The sequence below is a fragment of the Equus quagga genome, chromosome 7 (assembly GCF_021613505.1).
Source record: "Equus quagga isolate Etosha38 chromosome 7, UCLA_HA_Equagga_1.0, whole genome shotgun sequence".
Lineage (NCBI taxonomy): Eukaryota > Metazoa > Chordata > Mammalia > Perissodactyla > Equidae > Equus > Equus quagga.
The window spans coordinates 83,424,836-83,448,607 of record NC_060273.1 but is presented as its reverse complement, the minus strand read 5'-3'; the positions used below and the strand labels follow the sequence as shown (position 1 = coordinate 83,448,607).

At 42.8% G+C, this 23,772-nt stretch overlaps 1 protein-coding gene across 1 annotated transcript; it reads right to left on the bottom strand.

Moving 5' to 3' along the window:
* Nucleotides 1-688: 688 nt before the first annotated feature.
* Nucleotides 689-16,714, bottom strand: SKP1 (S-phase kinase associated protein 1). Its single transcript, XM_046667891.1, has 6 exons — nucleotides 16,561-16,714; nucleotides 13,428-13,524; nucleotides 7,859-7,932; nucleotides 3,606-3,749; nucleotides 1,671-1,811; nucleotides 689-979 (listed from the first exon to the last, which is right to left on the bottom strand). Exons 2-6 carry the CDS (start codon nucleotides 13,522-13,524, stop codon nucleotides 944-946), a joined length of 492 nt encoding a protein of 163 aa, XP_046523847.1. The 5' UTR covers nucleotides 16,561-16,714; the 3' UTR covers nucleotides 689-943.
* Nucleotides 16,715-23,772: the final 7,058 nt, after the last annotated feature.

Sequence of the window (23,772 nt, the reverse complement as noted above, 5' to 3'; positions counted from 1 at the left end):
ACAGGTCTTCTCCAGCTAAACAACCGCACATAAACATTTAATATTAAGTGAAGGGACACATTTAAATACACAAAAGCAAACCATCTACCACCTACCATGTAACTTACTTTTTATTGAAAATAGCTTGCATTTGACTGATGTTTTCTAGGTTTTGCCACACATTTTAATACTAAAGGTTAAATTATTTTTTACATGCAAGTAGTGTGAATAGTTTTCCCCACATGGGATCACTGATTATAAAAAGATGACGTACCATATGGGTTGTCTTTTTTAATTGCAAAGCTAACAAATGTCTATTTATATTCCCCCCAAAACCACAAAGTGAGTAGTAACTGAGTCTCTAGCCAAAATATTCAAAGCTGAGAGGATTAAAAATGCAAAAACAAGTCCTCAGATCCAATTAAGGGAGCTCTGCTCCATAAAGGCTGATCAATACCAGTAGCACTCCTCGACTCCAGGAAGCTGGAAGACATCCTAATAACCCCACTCAGAACATTTACCTCAAGTAGCCTTTTTCCAGTTTCCAACTCATGAATAAAGATAATACGTTGTTATTCTATTTCAGAAAACTTTTTGCAAGCTGTTTTATTTACAATGCCAACTTGTATTTAAAAGATCACTAAAGTTAACTGGACAATAAACTAGGCAGAAATCACTTTACAAAAAGAGGAAAGCCCAAAATGCCATGTTCCATAGAGAACCCACAGTTTAGTTTTATTCAGAGCAAAGAAAAAAGAAACTTCTGAACATACTAGAAGAAACTCAGCCATAAGTTTGGAATCTGTACTCAAACTACACATGCAATGAGGACAATATTCTGCTAATACAATTGATCTGCTGCTGCATTTGTCTACTGTTTGTCTAATATTAACAATTATAAACAGAGCAGTGCAACTAGTATTTGGAACAATCCTTACAGTGTTACAGTGTCAGGCACAACATTTCACTTCTCTTCACACCACTGGTTCTCTTTGCGTACCTAGAAAAAGAGATAGATAAAAGAAGTACCTTAACTTAGGCAGTCTTTCCTAAGACCACTACCTATTGATTCATCAGTAGCCTGTGAAGTAGGTCAGAAAGGGACAGATGGAAAACTGGAAAAACACCAGGTTAAGAGTACACTTCCTGGTTACCCTTCTTTGCCTCCCCAGGTTTTTATTCTGCCCTGCTGAAATTTCAAAAAAGCAAAGGCAATGGGCAACTACACCAGAGTTGACAAAGCAAATTTGGATAATTCAAATCATTTCAGTTTGTAGCTGTGTCAACGAAATCACTCTGATCTATTCATTCATTTCTTCCCCATTCACTAAGTTTCTCTGGAGTACCCTAGCATACAACCATCCATAAGGGCCTGCTTTTCTGAAGTCAAATATTGGTAACGGGTAAGGTTCCAGTTACCAAAACTAGTAACTGTTAAGGAATAAATATCAAAGAGCACTTTTGGCTGAAAACTAACTGTTCTGTTTATAAAAGAGCTGTATCATCTAAGTGTTTAGATTCACAGAGACAGATCAATCTCTAAACAAGAATATTTTTAGGACACAGAAGGTATCTATAATCCTTCAAGTAAAGTCAAATTCCTTGATACAGGCAACTCTTTTCCTGGCATATTATGAGTTTTAGTCTCTTTCAAAAAGCATGTGATCAAGAACAAGCTGTGAGCTACCTACCTGGGCTTCCTCTTCTTCAGTGAAGTCATTTTTTATATTGAAGGTCTTGCGAATTTCCTCAGGAGTTTTCCCCTTGATCATATTGGCAACAGTCTTGCATGTAACATCAAGCAAACCTTTGATGTCTAAGTAGTTTGCAGCCTGTAAAGTGATTGTTGTTTTCATTAAAGTATACTTGATGGTTAAACTAAACCCAAAGTTAGTGGCTGACAACCCATATTTAATTAACCTTAAAATGCTAGTGATTTTAAGAAATTCGAGGGAGAAGAAGAAATCAAATTCTTCTGTCAAAGATGTTTGTAGGTCCCCTTCTTTGTTATACCTCTAAAATAGTGAGTCCTTGTGCTGCCTTCAGTAAACTATACTACCTCAAATATGAAAGAATAGCCACTAGTGGCACACACGTGTGTGTGTGTGTGTGTGTCGGGGGGGGAATTGTGCATGTGCACAAGCACATGTCAAATCTTGACAGAAATACTTAAAGAATTCAAATGTAAGCAGTTATAGCACTACATATTATCAATCTTCTGAAAGAATCAGCTTTCGCTTTCTTTGATTTTTCTCTACTGTTTTCCTCTTTTCTATTTTTTTGATTGCTCCTTTTCTTTGGGTTTAATTTCATCTTTCACTAGTTTTTTAAGGTAAAAGCTTAGACAACTGATTTGAGACTTTTCTTCTTTTCCAATATAGGTGTTTAGTGCTATCAATTTCCCCCTAAATACTACTTTAGCTGCATGTCACAGATTTTCATGTGTCGTCTTTTATTTCCATTCAGTTCAAAATACTTTGCAATTTTTGATTTTTTTCTTTGAATCATGGGTGACTGAGAAGTGTGTTAGTTTTCAAGTATTTGTGAATTTTTCAATAGTTTTCTGTTACTCATTTCTAATTTCACTCTACTGTGATCAGAAAACAAATACACTTTGTATGACTTGAATCCTTTTAAATTTGAGACTTGATTTATGGTCCAGAACATGTCTGTCTTGGTAGTATACACCTTAAAAAGAATACGTATTTTGCTGTCATTAGATGTAATGTTCTATAAATGTCAATTAAGACAAGTTGGTGGGGCTGGCGCCGTTGCCAAGTGGCTGAAGTTCCGCGTGCTCCACTTTGGTGGCCCAGGTTCACAGCTTCGGATCCCAGGCGTAGACCTACTCCATTCTTCAGCCATGCTGTATAGGCATCCCACATACAAAGCGGAGGAAGACTGGCACAGATGTTAGCTCAGGGCTAACCTTCCTCAAGCAAAAACAAAGAGGAGGATTGGCAATGGATGTTAGGTCAGCAAATCTTCCTCACACACACAAAAAAAGACAAGCTGGTTGATGGTGTGTTATTCAAGTCTTATACATCCTTACTTTCTGTCTGCTTGTTTTTTCAAGTATTTAGAGACAGGTGTTGACATCTATAACTATGATAATGGATTTGTCTATTTATCCTTTGAGTTCTATTGGTTTTTCTTTCACTTTTTGGAAATTCTGCTTTTAGGTAGATAAACATTTTGGATTGTTATGTCCTCTTAATAATGAACTGATCCTATCATCATTATGCAATGACCCTCTTTAATCCTGGTAATATTCTTTCCTCTGAAATCTACTTTAATATAGTCAATTCAGTTTTTTTTTTATTAATGTTAGCATAATATATCCTTTTCCATCCTTTAATTATGTCTTTATATTTAAAGTGATATTTTGTAGACAGCATAGCTACGTCTTGCTTTATTTATCCAATGTGACAACCTCTACCCTTTACTTGTGGTGTTTAGACCATTTACATTTAATGTGATTATTGATATGTGGATTTAAATATAGCATTGCATTTAAGTTCAGAGTGTTAAAACTTAGTATCAATGAATTTAACAAATTTAACTCTATAATAAGTGCTAAAGATTCTGAACTAGAGATATCTTACAGTATGTATTTAAAAACATACCAGAATAAGTTCAAAAAGTGTTCCTTGGTCAACTTTCAGGAATTCTTGGTCCCAAACAGGGATATCATCTGTCCGCTTTTCCTTGTTCTCATCATCCTCAGGAGGAGGAGGGTCATCCTTGTGGTGGGTACACCACTGAATGACCTACAACAACAAAAGTTCATTCTTCTGTGGCATTTTGTCACATGGTACTCATTTCACTCTGGGGCAAAAGTTATTCCTATACTAGGTCAAGAACTAACTAGAAGCTGACTTGGAAGTAAAAATGAAGCTTGAGAAATCTTCACAACCTTAGACAGTGGAAGATGTTAGATAACCATGAACAACACAGAGAGGTTACTATACTTGACCACATTAACAAGCTCCTGTAGGGGCCAGCCCAGAGGCTCAGTGGCTAAGTTCACATGCTCCGCTTTGGCGGCCTGGGGTTCACCGGTTCAAATCCTGGGTGCAGACCTATGCACTGCTTATCACGCCATACTGTGGCAGGCATCCCACAGATAAAATACAGGAAGATGGGCACGGATGTTAGCTCAGGGCCAATCTTCCTCAAAAAAAAATAAGAATAAAAATAAAAAGCTCCTATGCAAAAAGATGCATAAAGTCAGATAAGACAATGACGAGAAAACAACCTGCAACATGTACAACCAGCAATGGATTACCCTACAGAATATAAAATCTTAAAAATCGCCACTAAGAAATGGGCTAAAGATATGAACAGGCAATTTACAAAAGAAATCTGAATAGTCAAACAAGGAAACACTCAGCCTCGTTAGAGGCAAAATTAACACTACAGTCAGATACTACGTTAGACTGCCCTCCGACCAAAAAAAAAAAACACTCAAGATTTTGATACTAATCATTGGCAACAGTGTGAGGGAAACACGAGCTCTTCTTCTGAGAGTGTAAACTGGTATAACCCCTTTGAAAAGTAACCTAGTACTACCTAGTGAAGCTGAATATGTGCACATATCACCACCAAGCAATTCTAAATACGCAAGACATGTGCACAAGACTACTCAGTCTAAGAACAAAGTAGGGAAAGCCCAAATGTTCCCTTAGTAGGGGAATGAACACATTATAGTTAGAGTTGCAGGAAGGTGATTAGCTAGACCATGCACACCATCATCAAGACCAAAATCAACACTGAAAGTGTTAAGCTGTAGAATCTAGGTGGTGGGTAAATGGGTTTTTGCCGTATATTTCAATTTTTCTATATGATTAAAATTTTTTCATAGTATAACGCTGGGGAAATGAACAACACTGAGAGAAAACTGCAAAGCTGAGAAATTATACTGCCAGGATACAAAAAAAGGAAAGAACTATTTCTAGAAAGAAAAGCCAACCATACTAAGCATAAGGGGCTTTACAGAAATAAAGAAAAGCTTAACAGTATTCCAGTTGTACAAGAAAAAATCGATTTGTATTAACTTATAAAGGTATTTTTTAAAAGTCTTAGGGGCTGGCCCAGTGGCACAGCAGTTAAGTTTGCACGTTCCACTTCAGCAGCCCAGGGTTTGCTGGTTCAGATCCCAGGTGCGGACCTATGCACCACTGCTCAAGCCATGCTGTGGCAGGTGTCCCACATATCAAGTAGAAGGTAGGCATGGATGTTAGCTCAGGGTCAGTCTTCCTCAGCAAAGAGGAGGAAGATGGCAGATGTTGGTGGCAGATGTTAGCTCAGGGTTAATCTTCCACAAAAAATTAATTAATTATTTTAAAAGTCTTAAAAGGATATGTAAGAAATTAATGCTGATTGTTACTTATGTGGATTCCTGGTCAGATGACAGACAAAGATGGGAGATTTTATTGTCTACTTTTACAGTTTTCGGATTATGTGATTATTACTCAATATAGTTAAGTTTAAATATTCCTAAGCAATAATGCAAATAGGTTTAAAAAAAACTTTTTCTCAGAAGTGGCCCTTTATCACCCAGCCCATCAACTCTGACCTTCTCTGCTACCACCTTGCTTGTTCACTATGCTCTAGTCACCACACTAAGACTCCTTGCCTTTCCTCAAAAGGTAGGGCATGCTCTTGTCTTAGGGTCACCGTACTTGTTCCCATTGCCCAAAATTCTCTTCCTCCACACATTCAGCTCTTTGTTCGAAGATCACCTTCTCAATAAGGCATTTCCTGACCGTCTTTATTTTAAAAATAGCTAACTCTCCACCTACCAACCTGTTTATACTCCACAGCTTTTCCATCTGACATATTTCCTATGTTGTACGTTTCTCCCCACACCTTTAGAATGTAAACTCCAAGAGGGCAGAGATTTTGTCTCTTTGGTTCACTGCTGTACCTCCAACATCTAAAAAATGCCTGGCATTTGTATTAATGCAATCAAAAGCCTTTTTAGAAGCATTTTACATTAGTATAAAATAGAATGTTAACTGAAGGACAAAACCCAGAAGTCAGAAACTGGAGATCTAACCAGACAAAACATAAAACTACTAAAATCATAAAACACTATGAATTGACATAAGACAAGCAAACCAGTAGAAACTTTACATAAAGAACACCTATAAAAAGTCCATTAGACTAAAAATGGATGAACCTTGAAAATACTATGCTAAGTGAAATAAACCAGACACAAAAGGACAAATATTGTAAGATCCTATTTATATGAGGTACCTGGAAGAGTCAAATTCATAGAAACAGAAAACAGAATAGTGGTTACAAGGGGCTGGAGAGAGAGGGTAATGGGGAGTTATTGTTTAATGGGTACAGTTTCAGTTTGGGACGATGAAAAGGTTTTGGAGATGGTTAGTAGTGATGATTGCACAACAATGTAAACATACTTAATGCCACTGAATTATACACTTAAAAAAGCTAAAATGGTAAAGTTTACGTTATGTATATTTTACCACAATTTTTTAAAAAAGCCCACTAAGAAGATGGGCAAAGGAAAACAGACAATGCAGAAAACACAAATGGCCAATAACATCTGTAAAAAATGTTCAGCTTTAGAGAATCACTTTTTACCTAGTCTAGGGCAATTAAAAAGACTGGTAGGTTTTGTAAGATTTTATTTACTTTATTTTTCCTTCTTCTCCCCAAAGCCCCCCAGTACATAGTTGTGTATTTTAGTTGTGGGTCCTTCTAGTTGTGGCATGTGGGACGCCGCCTCAGCATGGCTTGATGAGCGGTGCTAGGTCCGTGCCTAGGACCTGAACTGGCAAAACCCCAGGCCACAAAAGCAGAGTGCGCGAACCAAATCACTTGGCCATGGGGCCAGCCTCCAAACTAATCCTTTTGAAACTTAAAATTAAATGACATGCTAGAGCAAAAAAAAAAAAAAGACTGGTAGGGGCCAGCCTGGTGGCACAGCAGTTAAGTTTGCACATTCCGCTTCGGCAGCCTGGGGTTTGCCAGTTTGGATCCCACGTGCAGACCTGCGCACCACTTGTCAAGCCATGCTGTGGCAGGTGTCCCACATAAAGTAGAGGAAGACAGACACAGATGTTAGCTCAGGGCTAGTCTTCCTCAGCAAAAAGAGGAGGATTGGCAGCAGATGTTAGCTCAGGGCTAATCTTCCTCAAAAAAAAAAATTAATTAATTTAAAAAACAACAAAAAAAGACAGGTAATAGCCAATCATGGTAAGAATATGGAAGAATATGCAGTCCAGCTACATCTCATGCCTGGGTCAAGAGAAAGCATAAGATGAAATTGCATATGATCAACAACCTCTGAAAATCCCTTAGGATGGGGCCAACCGGTGTGGACTATTCCCATCTCTAAGCCTAGCCAGTTTTCCCTGCAATGTGGAAACTGGTTGCTGTTTCTTTAGATAAGGATCCAAGTAAATGGCTGGCTCTTCTAAAGAGCCATGTTGCCTGAAACACTAAAATCCTAGTCAACGTGAAGAGCTGCTTATGCTTAGACACAAGGTAAGGTGATCAACTGAAAACAAAAAAACAAAAACAAAAGCATATCTCTTGTTCTCAAGCTTCCTTTGAGGTATACCCATTCAGTGGACAAACAATACAAAAATTTTCCTTTCTGCTAAGCACATACTGTTGTAGTTCAGTAATTTAAATGTGTTAGTGAAAAAGACTAGACAACTCAAATATTCACAGGGCCTGGTTAAATAAACTGCAACAAATATTTACAGTCATAATCACACTATGTAGAGTTTTGTTTTTTTTTAAAAAAGGGAAGCTATCTATTTATCATTATTGAAAGATCACCAGGATACTGTTAAATGAAAAAAGAAAAGTACGTAACAAAGTGTACCATTTGCTACCTTACCTTTTTTAATATTGCTGCATTAACATTTGGTAGAGGAACTGGGTCATCATCTCCTTCATCATCCATTCCCAAATCTAAGAAAACCAGAAGAGAGTTGCCAGTATTTCCTAATTCCATTATAACATTTACACCAATCAAGCTATGTCTAAAACAAGTAACTTGCAAGACACATTGTCTGAAAAGACTTACTAAGAATAGTTCTCTTAAGAGCATTTAAAATTGTCAATTCCTAACAAGAAGCCCATGAACCACCCGAAAATGCATAAAGTTGTATGAGTAGACAAATACAGGAATATTATAGATTTCTTAATTAGGAAGAAAAGTGATTTAATAAGTAGGGTTGAGATGACTGGGCACTCATTTGGAAAAAAATTAAAGCCAGACTCTTATCCTTAGTCTTTATACCAAACTCTCAGACTGCATTTAGAAAAATAAAACAATGAAAAGTACTGCAAACAACAATCTCAATCTATAAAAATCTGAAGCCCAAAGATGTATAAACACACACACAACAGGTCAGGCAGCCACTGACAAAAATAAGGCAGGCAGCTCCATACATGGTGGTATGAATTCAAGATTAAAGTTTTTAAAAGCTAGGTATAAAAAGATAAATGTTGGGCTGGCCCAGTGGTTAAGTGTGCACGCTCTGCTTTGGTGGCCCAGGGTTGGCAGGTTTGGATCCCAGGAGCAGACCTACACATCACTCGTCAAGCCACACTGTGGTGGCATCCCACAAACAAAATAGAGGAAGACTGGCATAGATGTTAGCTCAGGGCCAATCTTCCTCACCAGAAAAAAGATAAATGTTATCTGAATAAAAGTGGGAATATACTTGTGTACTTATATTTAAAATATCTCCTCCAGAAAGATACATAAGGAACTGTTAACAATATTATGTCTAGGGAAGTTAACAAGTATCTGGGTTGAAAGACTTAATTCCAGTGTATACCCTTTAGTGTTCTTTATCACATACATATTACCTATAATTTTGAATCTACATGTTTCTCTGATAAAAAAGGTCTAACTTTCAAGATTCTCAAAGTGGTTGGTGAACTCCAAAGAAAAAACTTAAAATTAAAATCCATGTTACTTAAAGATTTTAACTAAGAATATTTTTCAAACCAAATGGGTCTGTCCTTCAGTTTCTACATGACTAAAAAAGAGCTGCCAAAGAAAGTTACTTAACAGTTAGCAAGTACCAAGATTAGAGACCAAAAGTTACTACAGTACTACATTGATTGTAGCAGAGGATCAGCAGTGTTGACATGGCCAGTGGTGAGTCAAACATTTCAGTCCCTGATATATACCAGGTGCTGTCCGAGGCAGTGGAGAGTCAGCAATGAAAACAGGAGGAGGGAGGAATTGTTGTAATTTTAGATAGAGTTGCTCAGGATGCCTCACTGAGAAGCTGACATTTTAGTAAAATCCTAAGGGAGGAGAGAACACCTAAGCAAAGGAAATGGCAAATGCAAATGCCTTCTGATAGGAGTGTCTGGCATGTTCTAAAAACACTAAGGAGGTGCCGGCCCGGTTGCGCAGCAGTTAAGTTCACACGTTCCACTTCAGTGGCCCAGGGTTCGCCGGTTCAGATCCCAGATGTGGACATGGCACCGCTTCGCAAGCCATGCTGTGGCAGGTGTCTCGCATATAAAGTAGAGGAAGATGGGCACAGATGTTAGCTCAGGGCCAGTCTTCCTCAGAAGAAAATAAAAAATAAAAATAAAAAAATAAAAACACTAAGGAATCTAGTGTTACTAGCGCAGGATTAGCAAGGGTGAAAGGAGTAGAGGATATCAATAAGAAGGGGCCTGATATTAATAGGGCCTTGTGTATTTTGGATACTGTGTTGGAAGAGATGGTGGAGAGCAGGTGGGTAAGAGGGAAACCAATTATGGAGCTGGCAATAATCTAGGCACAAGATGGTGGCTTGTACAAGGTTTATAGCTATCAAGAAGTAAGAAATGCTCCAATTCTGGACGCATTTTGAAGGTAAAGCCAATAGGATTTGCCAATAGATGGGAAGGAGGATGTGAAAGGAGTCAGGGAAGACTAAGGTTATGACACATGAGGAACTAGAGGGATGGAGTTGCCGTTAATTGATATGGGGAAGGCTGTCAAAAAGATATGCAAGGGTAGACCAAGCAGTTGAATATGCAAGTCTAAATATCAAGAGAAGAGATCAGAACTGTAGGTAAATTTGGGAATTGGTGTATGAGACTAGATGAGATGACCGAGGGAATGAATGAGTATAAATATAGTGAAGAGATTTAATGATTAAGCCCTGGGGAACTGCAGGCTTTAAAGATAGGGAGACAGAAGGCTGTGAGTGAGGTAACTAGTAAGTCAAGCAGCCTGGAAGCCAAATGTAAAAGGGAATGATCAAGTGTCAAATGCTGTTAATAGGTCTAGATGAGAAATGAAACAGACAAGGCACCTGACGACATGCAGGTCACTGAGCTTAACAAGCAGTTCCAGTGGGGTGGTAAAGATGAGAGTAGATTCAAAAAGAATAGTATCTTATCCTATATGGATGGATTTGCTTATCTCCCCTCTCCTCCTTCCCACCAATGCCTTTCCCTGATTCCATCTCAGCATAGAGTAAAACTATAAAGTGATCAGGTCTCATTTGGATCAAGTCACTTATGCTTTTCCTAAATTAATGTGAAATATTATTAATCAGAGGGGAGAGAAAGAAATTACACTATGTAACATATTTGTATTTGGGGAATTAAGATATTAGAGGAAACATAATACAGAAGAACAGCTTGTTTAGATCCAAACATTATTTGGAAGAAGACTTAAGTCACATTAAAAATAAGAGCCTTGGGACCAGGCCGGTGGTGCAGCAGTGAAGTGCGCATGTTCCGCTCTGGCGGCTTGGGGTTCACCGGTTCGGATCCCAGGTGCAGACATGCCACTGCTTGGCAAGCCATGCTGTGGCAGGCACCCCATATGTAAAGTAGAGGAAGATGGGCACAGATGCTAGCTCAGGGCCAGTCTTTCTCAGCAAAAAGAGGAGGATTGGCAGCAGATGTTAGCTCAGGGCTAATCTTCCTCAAGAAAAATAAAAATAAAAAATAAGGGCCTTATGGTTGTAAAGGATTACTTCTCTAGCATTTAAACTAAGGATTTGAAATGCTTTTGCTTTTTAAACTGAATGCACAAGTAGCAACAGTCATTCCTTTAAGCTATTTAGTTTCAAGGACTTCTGAAAGAAACCTGCATTCTGATACCACACTCCGGACCTGAACAAATCAGTCAATCCACATGTACACATGCCAAGATTTTCACTTTGATTGTCCTATGATTAGGTTTTATTTTTGTTTTCCAAGTCACAAAAACCCATAACCAGAGATAATGCAGATGCAAAATAAGGAAAGCAGTTAAGTTGCTGAATTCAATGGACTCTAGTCCTCAAGAGGCTAGAATTCTACATAAACCACTGATACTGAGATAAAGCCATTCACCTCTGATGCCCAAAGGCTAGAGAGGGAAAGAATCATTTAACTGTTGCTTTCAGTCCACTTGCTTCAGTGACCAAAGTTGGCACAGAAAACCTTCAAGGAGGCCTATGTTCTTACAGCAGCAAATGCTTCTTTGAAGCAACACAGGTCAGATTAGTGTGCCAGGCACCAAGTGAGATGAAATAAAGAACACTTTCATTGCCAAAGCAAGTATTCAGGCAGCAATTTTGGTATCATTTTCTAAATCTTCTAGATAAAGCCTTACTCACCTGCCTTTAGGGACCCTTGGATTGCTTTCACTCTTTATTAGTGACCATACCAAAGTTCTTCATTCAATAGGTACTTGATGAACAGTGACTGTGGGATGTACCAAGGGGTTCACAACTTAATAGAAGTGATCTTTGTATGTAAGTTACCAGGATACAGGACTGTAAGTGCCACATGATTGGTATCAATTACCAAAAAATCCTGTATGTTCAGCTTTTATCAGCAAACAGAAGTCCTGCTTAGAAAACAGAAGAGACATCCTCTGCAATTCAGTTTCTGCCTCTACCACACCTAATATCTGCTACTAGAAGTTAGAACTCAGTAACAGTGAAATCCTAACTGACCAGTCTACAGTACACCAATTTAATAATCATTCTGGTCAAAACGCCCCCCTTTTTCCCTTGGCTTCCTCAAATCCTACTCCACTGATTCTCCACTTCTGCCTTCTAAAATCTTAACACCCACCCTGCCGCCCCAACAGCCCCAACATGGCTGCCTGCCTGCCTATCTTATTTACTCCCATAGACAGATACTCCCATAACCCACTACACAAAGTAAGTCTATTTATCTTCAGCAATCTACAACTCAGAGACCAAAATCTACACATAGAACTGCCTACTAGATTGTTACAAAGACCTTTTGAAGGAATCACAAACATCCATAACATGCTCAAACTCTAAGCCATTTTCTTGTCCACTCCTCTCAAACTCGTTCTTCAGCTCTACCAACTAAGTATCACAATCTCATCCCACTCCAATAAACCCCAACCAAAAACCTCAATTTTACTTTTCTCTAATTCTGTCTAAACTCAGAATGATCTCCCAAAACATGCTAATTCTACTAGACCTGAAACATCACCTCACTAGTACTACACACTGAAGTCTCTCCACGAGCCTGAAGAATAAGATTAGCCAACATGTTCCCAAGGCAACACTTGGCACACAACTTTATTAATCCACTAATTATACCACATGACAGTTTGCCTTTTTTTGATGTCTGTCTCCCTTCCTAGTTTATAAATTCTTCCAAAAACAAAGACCATTTCTCACCTCCTTTTCATCAGCAGATAGCTAGTGCTTGGCCCATACTCTTAAGTATCTATAAGCTACAGATCTTCCCTACATAAAAAACCTTTTATATTTGAGTACTAAGAACATTCTTATTACTACTAAGTTGTTTTTTTCACCAATTCTAGATGCTGATTTGTATGTCTCCATATACTATTAATGTCCACCAGTCCATTTTAGGTAATGCTAAGAGATCCTACATTAACTAGCAAAAGTTTCAAAATGTTTCAGGACCCATCTTCCTGCCTTACTACTTGGCTATGCTGCATATATGCTTTGTAGCAGTTTCAGAAGAATGACCAAAATAGACAAAAGGGAAAACTTGGTTAAAAAAAGCCAAGAGACATCTACTCAGTTTACAATCTACTCAGCTTACTCCCTCTGTTGAAACAAGGTGCTCTATTTAACTACCATATAGGAAAGTATCCCTTTTCCAAAGGCTTTAATTTTTGTCATTAGAAATTGTGAATCCAAATTTACCTAAAATAGAAATGGGCCATTGTCTGAGGTTGGAAATCATTTCAATATTACCTTATGGTCTTATCTACTTAAAAAATAAAAAAACCTCATTAGTTCAGACAATGCAGAAAGGATGACCTATATCAGAAAAATGCAGTTAATACTTTAAAGAAAAAAAGGGAAACTTCACCACTGCATACTCTTTGGCACGTTACGACAGACTGTTACTCATGTAAATTTGATGTTCACAGGTTATCTCAAACTACATATTTCTTCCCCTTTCCCCTGACCCAGGTGTTCTCATAAACTTACCTTCCAACATGGTCTTGATAGTCACAGATTGTTTGGCAATTTCTACATCAACTTCAAATATCTCTCCATCAGAACTCTGCAACTTAATTGAAGGCATCTAAAAAAAGGTATTATATTGAATTTGAAAGTTAAGAGATATTAGTTCTATACAACATTTCATCAACTTCAGTCTGTTAGAAGGCCTCTAACTTATTAAGTATAAAATCCTAAGGATTTGTAGTACAGAATCCTGTAAAACACTGTAAGTGGTAATTCATAGGCTAGCATGCAAGTGTTTCTATAAAATTTTTTCAAAGAATAACTGCTAGGAACAGAAGCTTAAGGCCTGCCCTACCAAACTCATTACTGGTATCAATTTAAGGGTTAAGTTCTACACTTTTGCTGCAAAATAGATCTAAAATGGACTTGTTTACTTTCTGCTCTCACTGAATACTGACTACTCCCATTTGAATAGTTAACTATCAGAATTAACCACCTGCAAACCTGAGGAAGGTCAGTCCAAAATAAACAAAGCCACCAAAAAAGATAGTAATTTCCCATTGTGAGACCTTCCAGTGAAAAATGCATTCAGATCCAAAGAGTAGATCAGGATATACTTATTTATGTTTGGATCAATGCAAGGCCATATATAAGAGAATAAAAGATTTAAGGATAAGCATATGTTGATCTGATTCCCTAAATCAAATAAGAAACTTAAATTTCAGAGTCCTGGGCCATCCTGTGGCCCAGTAGTCAAGCTTGCATGCTCCTCTTCAGTGGCCCAGGGTTTCACCTGTTTGGATCCTGGGCGTGGACCTAGCAACACTCATCAAGCCATGCTGAGACAGTGTCCCACATCGTAGAATTAGAAGGACCTACAACTAGAATATACAACTGTGTACTGGGGGGCTTTGGAGGGAAGAAGAAAAAAAAAAAGATTGGCAACACATGTTAGCTCAGAGCCAATCTTTAAAAAACAAACAAAAATTTCAGAGTCCTTATCTTTCATTACTGACCAAGGTATTCAAGTTTGAGATCTTCTGCCAAAATCCTCATAGTAATAACCTATTACTTGCTCCAAAAATGTATTTATTAACTCGAATTAATTATGAGTCATTAGGAAAAAGACACTTCTTACATAAAAGTTAACTAAGCAACTACCTTCAAAGAATTTCAGTTCCAGAAAAACAACAAAATCTCTTTAAAATTAAGAATTCTAAGCCAGCAACTTCTTACCATCTTCAGATTCTTTGGTAGGGGAGAAATGGCAGCAATATCTGACCGTAAAGATTAATTCAAGACCTCTTCAAATTTTAAGCATAGCATTTGAAGACCCATGCTTTTGAGGTATTCATAATCCTGTGATGTCACTATTAACTTGAGAGGGTAGAATGTGGCATTTAAAATATTCATTGCACCCATTTTAGGTTCAAAGGCTTAAGACCCATTAAACCTGACAAAAAAACATTCATTTTTTCCCAGACAATTGTTTTCATCCCCCAACAGACAAGCTGGTAAGGAAAGGAAGCAAAACGGTAAAGCTATGTTTTCAAACCAGCCATTGAAATATCCTGCTCTCACTACACTATGGTTGGAGAGAGTCAGATTTCACTTTTCAGTTCACTAATATGTCTGCTTCTCCATGTTGTTTAGTGCTTGCCAATAATGCAGTTGTCCTGCTCAATAGAGAAGGGCCCAGAGCAGAGGACCTTCCCTGTGACAAGGAACAACAAAAGGTATCCCCAATAGAGCCCAATTTCTAATTACAAAACATTCTATGTTCTTTTTATAGTCCACAGCATCAGAATAAACATTACAGGAACATGAGTCTAGCAATGCAGCTGATAAAATTACTTTTAAGCAAGACGACCATTTCATATTTGTTTCAAATAACTCTCAATAAATAGCAAGATATGCTTAGTCATAGTCAAATTCGTGTATTAGGTTACTCTTAAAGGAGGTGAGATCTTATTAAATAGCACGGAGGCAATCGGTTAATCTGTAATTCAACGCACTTTGCAATCCTAGACTTAATACTCAAAGAGAACTTTTTTGAGTGTTATCCAGCTGGAATTCAGTGCAAAAATTTCAGATCATAACGGATGAAATTCTGACGTGACACGCTTTCAAGACCATTTCTTCAATTCCTCAGGCTCCTGTACTTGGAAATTAAATCATCCTCCATGGCTGGCATGAAGTGGGTTCTATCAATATCATAAAGAAAAAGACTTGTGTTTCAAGTGACCCGAAATCCTGACACCGCTTTTTAGAGGGAAGGGTGGAAAAGTCTGCATTACTCTACGACACTCTATGACTTTATATTGTGACGCTCTAGTGAAAACTTCATGACCCAAAAACCCAAACCTGAAGTCTCCACTAAAAAGTGAACCAAAGCAGGCGAACGTCCCATCCCTTTAAAAGCCAGACACCTTAAGTTTTACAGAGTTAGGGCTCCTAAAAGTCACACCACTATGACGATAGTATCTGCTACTACCACAGTCGTTTCAGCAACTCCAAGCTTTGGCAAAATAATGGAGAGAACTATTCAGGAGAAGCAGGCGGTTATCTGCAAAGATTCGGCCCCAGCACAGGTAGCCAGGACCGGCGACTAGTGACGCCAGACCCAGGGGGCAGAAAGGATGAGAGCCGAGAATCCACCGCTCCCGGACTACCGCCGCCACGCTCCCCCTGGACACCAAAACCACACACGGGCCCACACTCACGGCAGCCAAGGGACCTCCACTAAAAGCCTCGCTGCCAGCTCCGCCCGGGGTCACCGGGGCCGGTAGGCTCAACGCAAAAGGGAGGCCCCAGGCCGCAGCCTGGGCCTTGCAGCCGAGCTCAGCGCCGGCGGACGCTCGCTCGGTGCAGAAAAGGCCCAATCCCGGGCTCGGCTCGCACCTCCTGCCTCCCGCCCGCTCGCCCGGGCGCCCACCCGGGGTCGTGAGGACGCGCGAGCAGACAAGGCCTCGCCGAGCGGAGGGGCGGGGCGGGAGAAGGGGGCTCGCCGGCACCTCCGGGAGAACGGGGTCGACAACGGGTCCCACCGGGCCTAAGGGAAGGCCAGGCCCAGCTGCCTCCCGCCTCGGTGCGGCCGCCCAACCTGCAATCCGCGGCGCCACCGCCCCTTCCAGATCGGTCGGCGGCTACTCACGGTGTCAGGTCTCAAGGAGACAGCGGGCCGGAGGCTGACGGGGGCTGGGCGGCGTCAGCACACACCACAGAAAGGCGGACAACAAGGCCACTACAGCGGCGCGGCGCGGCGTCGGCCTTTATACGGCGGGCGCAGGCGCCGAGGACCCCGCGGACCGCGGCGTCACAGAGCCAACGGAGCTGGCCGCCGAGATCGCCTGACGGCAGGCGGAGGACGGCGGGGCCGGGCCGGGCGGAGAGGTGGCGGCGGCGGCTGCGGCGGCGAGCGGGCGCGGCGGGACGGGGCGGGGCTTCATTCTCACCCCCACCCTCGAAGGCGCGACTCGCCCGCCTCAAAGCGGGAACGAGGGGCTGGATGGAGCGCTCCGCGGCCTGCAAGGGTCCTTCAGGCAGCGGCTGTGCTGAGCCGAGCTAAAGACCCCAGTCCTGAAAAGCCTAGAAGCTGTCAGCGTGTGTGGAGCTGGGAGGGTGGTGTTTGAGCAGGGCGGCGGCTCCCCGCTTCATGTTGGGAAAATGGGGGCTCGGAGGAGGGCGGATGGGCTTTACCGTCACTGTTCTGAGGTTCTGCTCAGGGCCTCAGTGTCCCCTGAAGCCAGCAAGAGTTAGCTCACCCTCCACCATAACCCGGGAGGTGAAATATTGCCCCCCTTTTTCTCCTTTGTATGTGAGGGACCAGATTCAGAACGGTTGAGTGGCAGAGCCGGGATTTGAACCTTATGCCGCAGTTTGGTGCTCTTAACCCTTATTTCCTACCGGTTATTTCTGAAGAGGCCTCCAGGCCAGTAGTAACCGCTGTTGCAGGGAAACCCCAAGACTTGAGAGGAGGCCTCTCTCTGGCAGTGAATATCCACTCGTTCAGCAGGTGTATTGAGCCCGTGTGTGTGCGTGTGTCACAGTGCTGGGGGTTCGGCAGTGACCCAGGCAGCCAGGGGCCGGCCTGGACCAAACTCCTGTAGGGGATGCTCCCTGAAGGCTGGGATAGGTGCCCCTGGAAGAAGTCAGCTCTAAAGGGAAAGGGCTAGTCTGAAACCCCCGTCCCCACCCCCCAGGCAGGGACTTTGCCCGCCCTCCCCTGCTCTGAGTGGGGAACGTTGCCACCCCTCCCTAGGAGGCTAAGGCGCCAGGCTCACCTAACCAGCAGGCACGGGATGGTATTCTTGACGCCAGGGAGACAAAAGACCCGTCCACAAAGGGCCACCGAAAGAAATCAGAGGCCTACAGCTCTTCTGGGATGAGACTGGGCAGGGAGGCCAAGCAGCTCCTTGGGTTACCAGGGCTTTGTCTACAAGCTGTGGTATCCAGTGTCTGCCCGGTGCCACAGCCGACGACGGGAAGATGAAAGGACCTACAGGTCTCATACTTTTCCTCCACAACACAGCCCTGCCCTCAGCAGCTCGAGCTTCAGGTCTCCCAGGCAAGGCCCCCTGGAGCCCCTTTGCTCCCCTGCCTGCGGCATACAGCGTGGCACCTCAGTAAACTCTTGTTGAGCATCCTAAGCAGAACTGGGCAGTGCCAGGTTGCACATCTTGCCTGGGGACCCAGCACAGGGCCTGTCATAAAGGAGGGGTATGTTTTTCCAAGTATGTCTGGGGACCCACAATATTGGAATCACCTAGAGATGCTTGTTTTTAAAATGTGTATTTCATTTACTCATATGCGCTATTATATGCATGTTATCTCAGGAAAGATACACAAGAAATTGTGTATTGTATTTGCCTCAGGGGAGGGGAAATTAGATGACTAGGGGACAGAGGTTTGGGTGATTTTTCACTTTATATCCTTTTCTACCTTTTGGATTTCGGTCCATATAAATGTATTACATATTCAAAATTTTTTTACTTCAAAAATAAATTTGGCCTCAGGTCAAGAAAAATGAAGATTCCAGGGTCCACTCTTGATCTAATGAATCAGATTTCCTGGGGAATCTGCCTTTTAAGCAAGTTCTCCAAGAGCTGCTTAAGCCCAGGGAAAGTTGAGAAACCTCTGTCGTGGGGACTCGGTGAGGAAGCACTGCTAAGAAGGGACCGGCAGTGTCTGTCAAAGGTGACTGGTTTAGCTCTACACTTTCTGAATCAACCCTACCCTCCTCAAACCCTCCACTCAGGAGGGACGAGGCAGTTGCAGGACGGTGGGGTGCACGCTGGGGTCACTCATCTCCACTTATTTATCCATAGTCACCAGCCCAGGTCAGAAAGGACTGGCTCCCACAGAGTTGGGAGCCCAGAATTCAGTTCACACTAGCTTTCTCAGGACCCTACCCATGGGACAGACTCTGGACTCTGAATGTGTGTTCCAACCCATAGGACAGCATGTAAGCTAAGAAGTAATCCAGTCCCGTGGCCAGAGATCTGGCTGCACTCCGCTGCTCTCTTGCTCCCCTGATAGAGTGGTAAGCACAGCGGCTCTGTTATGTGATCTTGGGCAAGTTATTTCACCTCTCTGAACCTCACCTTCCTCTGCTTAGCCTCTCCTCCTTCCTTTTTGCCAAACTCTAAGCCTTCCACCTAACATCAGACCACCATATTACTCCAGAGGAGAGGGTGCTGAATGCAAAGGAAAAAGAGTCAAATTCTTGGATCTTGACTTGCAAAATGGACCCTTAAAACCCACAGCTTTTTAGACAAGAAGGTTTTGTGAAGCACTGAGAGCTCAAGAGGCTGAAGGACTCAAATCTATAGCAGCAACAGCAGAGTTGGGAAGAAGAGGTATGATGATGCCAGAGCCACTTTTACAAAAGGCTGGGAGTGGGGATGAAATCGAGGCAGAGAAGACAGCATTGTAGTTAGCTACTGGGGCGGGTCTCTGAAGGGAACTCTCTCCCACTCCCTCCTCCTATCCCCTCAACCCAGGGATATGAAAAGATTAGGACCCCCAGAAAGATATGGGGTCTCTGAGAGTGGAGAGAATCTGCCTTGGTCTGAGAGTAAGGTCTAAAGTCTCGTGGTGAGAAGTTATAGCAGTGGTAGTAGAAATAGCAGCTGAGGGGGCCTAGGGTAGTGGGTCTGGGAGCATCTCGGGCTTGTGCCTAATGTGTGAGGATCCCAAGGAGCATCAAAATATGTTCTGAGGCCCTAAAACAGAATGGATCTTGCTCAAAGGGGAGGCAGATGACCAGAAAGAGGCTTCTGGGATGTAATAAAGGGAGAACTAAAGCAGATAAACCTAGACAGTCCAAACCAGAGACCATGGCACAAATGCAGACATCTTTTGGCACAGCAGAAACCAAGGATGGCAGCTCACAACTGGTAGGGGTGAGGTCTGCCTGCCTCCCTGAGCAGTAGAGGAAGATGGATGATGACTAAGGACCAGACAACCTCGAGCCCCTTCACCTCCCGCTCCAGGCCATGACCACATAAACTCTGCAGAATGTAGCTGTGACCCTGGATATCAGAAGAGGGACAGAACCCTCAACTTGACTGGAATGACTGAGTGATCATACAGTCACTTGACTGAATTTGCCAGGAAGTGACCAGATTATATTTCTGCTATCAAATGGAAATAGGTACTATACAAAGTAATTAAGAAAATAAGTGAGCTATCATTTTGGCATACCTAAGTTTTCTAACTTTAAAGTTTCATATGGCCACAGGTGCATGGGAATCATGCAGAACTGCCCACTTGCTGCTCCTCACATCCTGTGTGATCTGGGTGGGATATATGACTTCCTCTGTCTAGCCTCAGTCTCCTTGTCTTTAGAATGGTGCTTATAGCAGTACCTACCTCACAGGATTTTATTTTTTTCTGCTTTACTCCCCAAATTCCCCCTGTACATAGTTGCATATCTTAGTTGCAGGTCCTTCTAGTTGTGACCTCACAGGATTTTTCTGAAAATCAGTTTTTTAGTCACCAGAAAGGCTAAACTTAAGAGAATGAGAGGGGCCCGCCCGGTGGTGCAGCAGTTAAGTGTGCACGTTCCGCTTCGGCGGCCCAGGGTTCGCCAGTTTGGATCCCGGGTGCAGACATGACACTGCTTGGCAAGCCATGCTGTAGCAGGCGTACCACATATAAAGTAGAGGAAGATGGGCATGGATGTGAGCTCAGGACCAGTCTTCCTCAGCAAAAAGAGGAGGTTTGGCAGTAGTTAGCTCAGGGCTAATCTTCCTCAAACCACCCCCGACCCAAAAACAAACAAAAAAAAGAGAATGACAATATCAAGTGTTGACAAGACTGTGGAACAATTGGAACTCTCGCACATTGCTGGTGGGAGTTCAAACTGGCACACTTCAGAAAATTGGCTAAAATCTACTAAACCTAAACATACCTATACCCAATGGCTCAGTAATTCCAATTCTGGACAAACACCCAACAGGAATAAATCCTTATGTCCACCAAAAGATATGTTTAAGGATGTTCACAGCAACTTTATTCATGAGACTAAACTAGAAATAACAAAGCCATCAACTGTAAAGTGAACAAAATAAAACTGTCGTATAGTATTCATACAGTAGAATACTAAACAGCAATGAAAAAGAAACTACTGACATAAGGATAACATGGATGAATCTCACAGGCATAATGTTGAACAAAAGAAGCCAGACACAAGAGTACTTATTGTGGGGCCAGCCCCATGGCTGAGTGGTTAAGTTTGCATGCTCCGCTTCAGCGGCCCAGGGTTTCGCTGGTTCGGATTGCGGGTGTCGACGTGGTACTGCTCGTCAGGCCATGCTGAGGCAGCGTCCCACATAGCACAACCGAGGCACTCACAACTAGAATATACAACTCTGTACCAGGGGGGTGGGGAGGCTTTGGGGAGAAGAAGAAGAAGAAAAACAAGAGTACTTAATTGTACAAGTCTATTGAAATGAAGACCAAAAACAGGCAAAAACTAACCTCGATTAGAGAAGATAGAATAATAGTTACCTTTGGCAGGGAGGCAGGTATTGATGAGAGAAGCTTCTAGGGTGCCAGAAATTCTCTATCTTGATCCAGGTGGTAGTTTCATCGGTGTATGCATATATAAAAATTCACTGAGCTATAATTATATATGTGTACTGCATGCAAGTTATAATTCAATTTTAAAAAGGGGGGGGGTGAAAAATTTGATAATGTATGTTGCATGTTTAGCATGGTGCCAGTGTCAATTCCTGAAGGAACTTTGAGCCCCTGTACCTCTCCTTCACATGGCTGCCCAACCCTTCACAGCCAAGCCTGGAGGAGTAATGGAAGATGTTGGGAGGAAACGTGGGGGATTGTTGCAAGGCCCCTGTGCCCAGGGAGGACTTATCTGCCTGGGGCCCAAGAGTCCAAATGAGGCCTTGGACAAAGCTGCAGAAAGGGCCACTTGTCAGCTTCCTTGCTTCTACCTCAGCCAGCCAGTGCAGTGCCTCCCCAGGAAGCTGCCATGGAAGCTTTAGGCAGAAGTGGCATCCCCACCCAAATGGTAGAGGAGAAAACTTCCTGACCCATTCTGCACCCAGCACCATCAGAGAACCAGGGCGCCAGGCTGGAGTGGAGAGTTGTCAGAGAGGACCTGGCCATGAGGCTGAGATAGGTTATGTAACCTACCCCGGGCCACACAGCAGGGAAATGGGGAGGTGGAATTTGAACCTAGGTCTGGCTGACTCACCACAGATGAGTCAAAGCTTTTGTTCCACCCTCTTCCCCAGAGGGAAAGTCTGTGGGGATATGTGGGTGCCCTCTGTGGTCTCAGAGTGGCCACAGTGGGCCCAGCAAAGGAAGGCACAGGAATGGGGTTGCGCTACAGTCTGGTCCTGGCCAATCCCCAAGAACTACCAGCACTGATCGGCTCCAGCCAGCAGATGGTGCCAAACAGCCAGACGGCCATCCAAAGAGAGCATCTTCAGTGGGCCTGCCCCCTCACTGAGATGCCTCCAGAAGCTGCCCTCTCTCCTGTCCAGATCCCTGGTCTAGCCATCAAAGGCTGAATGCCAGTGCAGCTTGATCACACACCCACAGTGTGACCCTGGAAGTAGCCTCCAGCCCCGTGGGCCACAATGTCCTTCTGTGAAATTGAGTTCACACACAGCAAGCCCTGGCAACAGGGGCTGGGTAGACTCAGTCAGGAGCAGGACAGTGCAGTGCATCAAGGGCTCTTTTGCAGATAACAAAGCCATGACAGGCATGACCTACCATCTCCCGGTATGTCCTCCCACCCATCTGCCCCTGTGCGATTCCAAAGGACCCCAGTACCAACGTGGCATCTGGAGCCAGCACACTGGGTTAAAGATCACCAGAGAGGGCAATCTGTCTGAAAGAGCGCAGCTGGGCCTGCCAGCTGGCTGCCTATGGAGCTCCAGGATAGGCCCTGAGATGCTGAGCATTACAGGAGCCAGACTCAGGGAGACCTGAGTGAGTTGAGTGCAAATATGACTTGAGTATGTCCTACAAGCCAAGTGCCCGTTTGTGACTGCTTAATGCCCAGTCAGGAAGGCCTGTCTGCCAAGGGGCCACTGAGTGGCAAGGATTTCCCCAGGAGAATCTCGAGTCCAGGCCCAGCCAATGACTCACTAACAGGCCCAGAAAGCTGCCAGTGTGGACAGCGCCAGGCAGTCAATGAATATGTATCTGGTACCCTCTCTGCCCTCCTTAGTTGTAGGAAGTGGTAAACAAGACAGAAAAAGGACTTCTGCCCTCAGGGAGTTTGTCTTCTAGTGGGTTAAATGTGATAAGCACAAATGAGAGAATTTTAGGTAGATAGGTACTGTGAAGAAAATAAGAGTTGATCTAGAAAGTGAAGGAGGGAGCGGGGGCGAGGGGCAGCCATACATTTAAGCAGAAACCTGCTGAAGAAGTACCCGCCATGGAAAGTGGGAGAAGTGTTCGAGTAGAGCACATGCAGAGGCTCTAAGGTAAGAATGAACTTGGAATCTTCCAGGAAGAGCAAGGCCAGCATCGTTAGAGCTTAACGAATGGGGGGAGAGTGAAAAGAGATGAAGGTAAGGACCAAATCATGAAGAGCTTTTTGGGGGGCATCTTAAGAACGCTGGATTTTATTCTATTTGCATTAAGCAACCTCAGGGGACGGAGGGTAAGCAGCAAGTGGCATTATCTGATGTACGGTTTAGAAAGATCACTCTGTGGAGAATGGATTGGAGGGGGAGGGAAGTAGTAAAATCTTTTAGGAGGCTCGAACTAGGGCAAGGGCAGTGGAAATGAGGGGAAAGATGTATTTGGAGGTCTAGCTAATGGGCTACATGTGGAGGCTAACCGTGTGAACGGTGGTACTATTTACCGAAATAGAGAACACCAGGAG

Coding starts and splice junctions, on each gene's coding strand:
- SKP1 (XM_046667891.1), bottom strand. CDS start 13,524: ATGCCTTCAATTAAGTTGCAGAGTTCTGATGGAGAGATATTTGAAGTT. Junction 7,933..13,427: donor TATCAAGACCATGTTGGAAG/GTAAGTTTATGA, acceptor TGGTTTTCTTAG/ATTTGGGAATGGATGATGAA. Junction 980..1,670: donor CTGAAGAAGAGGAAGCCCAG/GTAGGTAGCTCA, acceptor CTCTTTTTCTAG/GTACGCAAAGAGAACCAGTG.